The 1,818-nt window shown below is 36.1% G+C and overlaps 1 protein-coding gene across 1 annotated transcript in view; it reads right to left on the reverse strand.

Moving 5' to 3' along the window:
- The window catches only part of LOC110444142, a 32,161-nt gene extending 30,404 nt beyond the window's left edge, over positions 1 to 1,757 (reverse strand). Inside the window, exons 1-3 of the mRNA XM_021488553.1 lie at positions 1,424 to 1,757; positions 722 to 775; positions 367 to 426 (exon numbers count right to left, since the gene is read on the reverse strand). Coding sequence (XP_021344228.1) covers positions 367 to 426; positions 722 to 723 — 62 coding nt within the window. The 5' untranslated portion in view covers positions 724 to 775; positions 1,424 to 1,757. The remainder of the gene's footprint in view (positions 1 to 366; positions 427 to 721; positions 776 to 1,423) is intronic.
- Between the last annotated feature and the right edge of the window lie 61 nt (positions 1,758 to 1,818).

Consider the following 1,818-nt stretch of genomic DNA (forward strand, 5'->3'; position numbering starts at 1 on the left):
CTTAAAGGTCGTCTGGTCGCCACTGGATTGGGAGAGTCTATAAGCCCGTGATCTCGTCGGGCCCGTGAACTCGGCTACACAATATACGATGACGTCATCTATGTTTACTTTCGTTTTAAGGTATAACGGGCAGCAGTTAGTGAAGTGGGCGTAACATTATAAAATAGTAAAGATAGGAGGCTTGTGAGGTGGGTACAACTCTATAATGGCAAATAAAGTGGGCACAACATTATAACAGTGTTATAGAAACAAGTCCTTATGAAGAGGTAGTTTTTTGAAAGCTGCTTTCCATTAATGTGGCTCTATTTTTGCAGTTTGACTCAATCGCTGAGCACGCTTTTATAACATACCAGTCCTAATATTTACCTGTGGTGACGTTTCCAGGGGACTTTGTGCAGGTGGTCATTGGTGCTGTCTTGGATGACCCTTCATAACATGAAAATAACAGTGTTATAAAAACAAGTTCTTATGAAGAGGTAGTTTTTTGAAAGCTGCTTTCCATTCATGTGGCTCTATTTTGCAGTTTGACTCGATCACTGAACACGCTTTTATAATAAACCAGTCCTTATATTTACCTGTGGTGTCGTTTTTTTGTGCTGCAAATCATCAGGAGTGAAATTTGTAGGCATGAAAATCATTTCTATAACTTGGTTTTCTGTTCTGTACAGACTATATTTATATAATAAGTACATGTTGTTCCCTCATTTGATCAGAAACTTACATTTTTCAAAGTCTTGAATTTGGCCTTTTCTTGTCCTTACATCGTTACTGATTTCTGGAATATATGAAAAGTAAGATAAGAAGCTTTACATGGACATTGAAAATAAATTATTTGATATTCTTGCAACACCCAGGTTCATATGATGATGTATGCAAGTGTTGTACTAAATGATGCTGACTGCATGAAACATACTAACTGATTACAAGCAAATTATATTTCTATTCATCATTTGTCAATTCCAATTAGTTATAATAACTGCATACTGTGCATATATTATTTTATCTACCTTTTTGTGATAGTTTGTCTAGACAAAAATGACAGATCCACCAAATTAATTGCTCACGTTAAGATTGTTACATAACCCAGCCAGAGGATATTTCTGGTGGTTTCTACTACAATATAACCATGGACAATGATTTGTGAACCGCTTTCAGACGACCTTCAAACTGTGATAAAGCGGTATATAAGAACCTCAAATTATTATCATTCTTATTATTATTACAAAAACCACATTAATTAAAGAATTCTAGAATTTAAGGCATTATCCATTTTAAAACAGATTAAGGTTTTGATGAACTGATCTTTGTTAATTAAACCAATATGAAGACACTGCAGTTAGCACAATCACAATTAATTGAAAGATTTGACTGTTGTCCATTTACAACAGACTAATGATTTCTATTCTGTATCTGTAGTTATTACCTAATATGGAGCATCCCTCATAGTCTTAGCTTTTGCCCCAACTCTTCGTTGGTATTTCCCAAGCCGCTTGAAATATTTCTTCTTGGCTGGAAGTTTTCTGTAACTGGAAGATGGACCAGCTGGCAAACCGCCATCATGAGGTATACTACATGACAATGAGGCATTAGCTTCATCTAGTATTGAGTCCACTTCCTGCAAAGTCTTTCTGTTGTTGCAGAGATAAACCAATGACAGAAGGTGCTTCAGTTTGGAGACCAATTCCCTCTGGGCTTTTGTTAAGATATTTGAACTATTGAAGGAAACCTCAGAGTCTGCTACCTGTTCATTACTAACCTCAGCATCATTTTCTTCTGGCTTTTCCCCGGACACTGATTTGGAGTTAAGTACAGAAACAT

This window comes from Mizuhopecten yessoensis, unplaced genomic scaffold (genome assembly GCF_002113885.1).
Source record: "Mizuhopecten yessoensis strain PY_sf001 unplaced genomic scaffold, ASM211388v2 scaffold2021, whole genome shotgun sequence".
Lineage (NCBI taxonomy): Eukaryota > Metazoa > Mollusca > Bivalvia > Pectinida > Pectinidae > Mizuhopecten > Mizuhopecten yessoensis.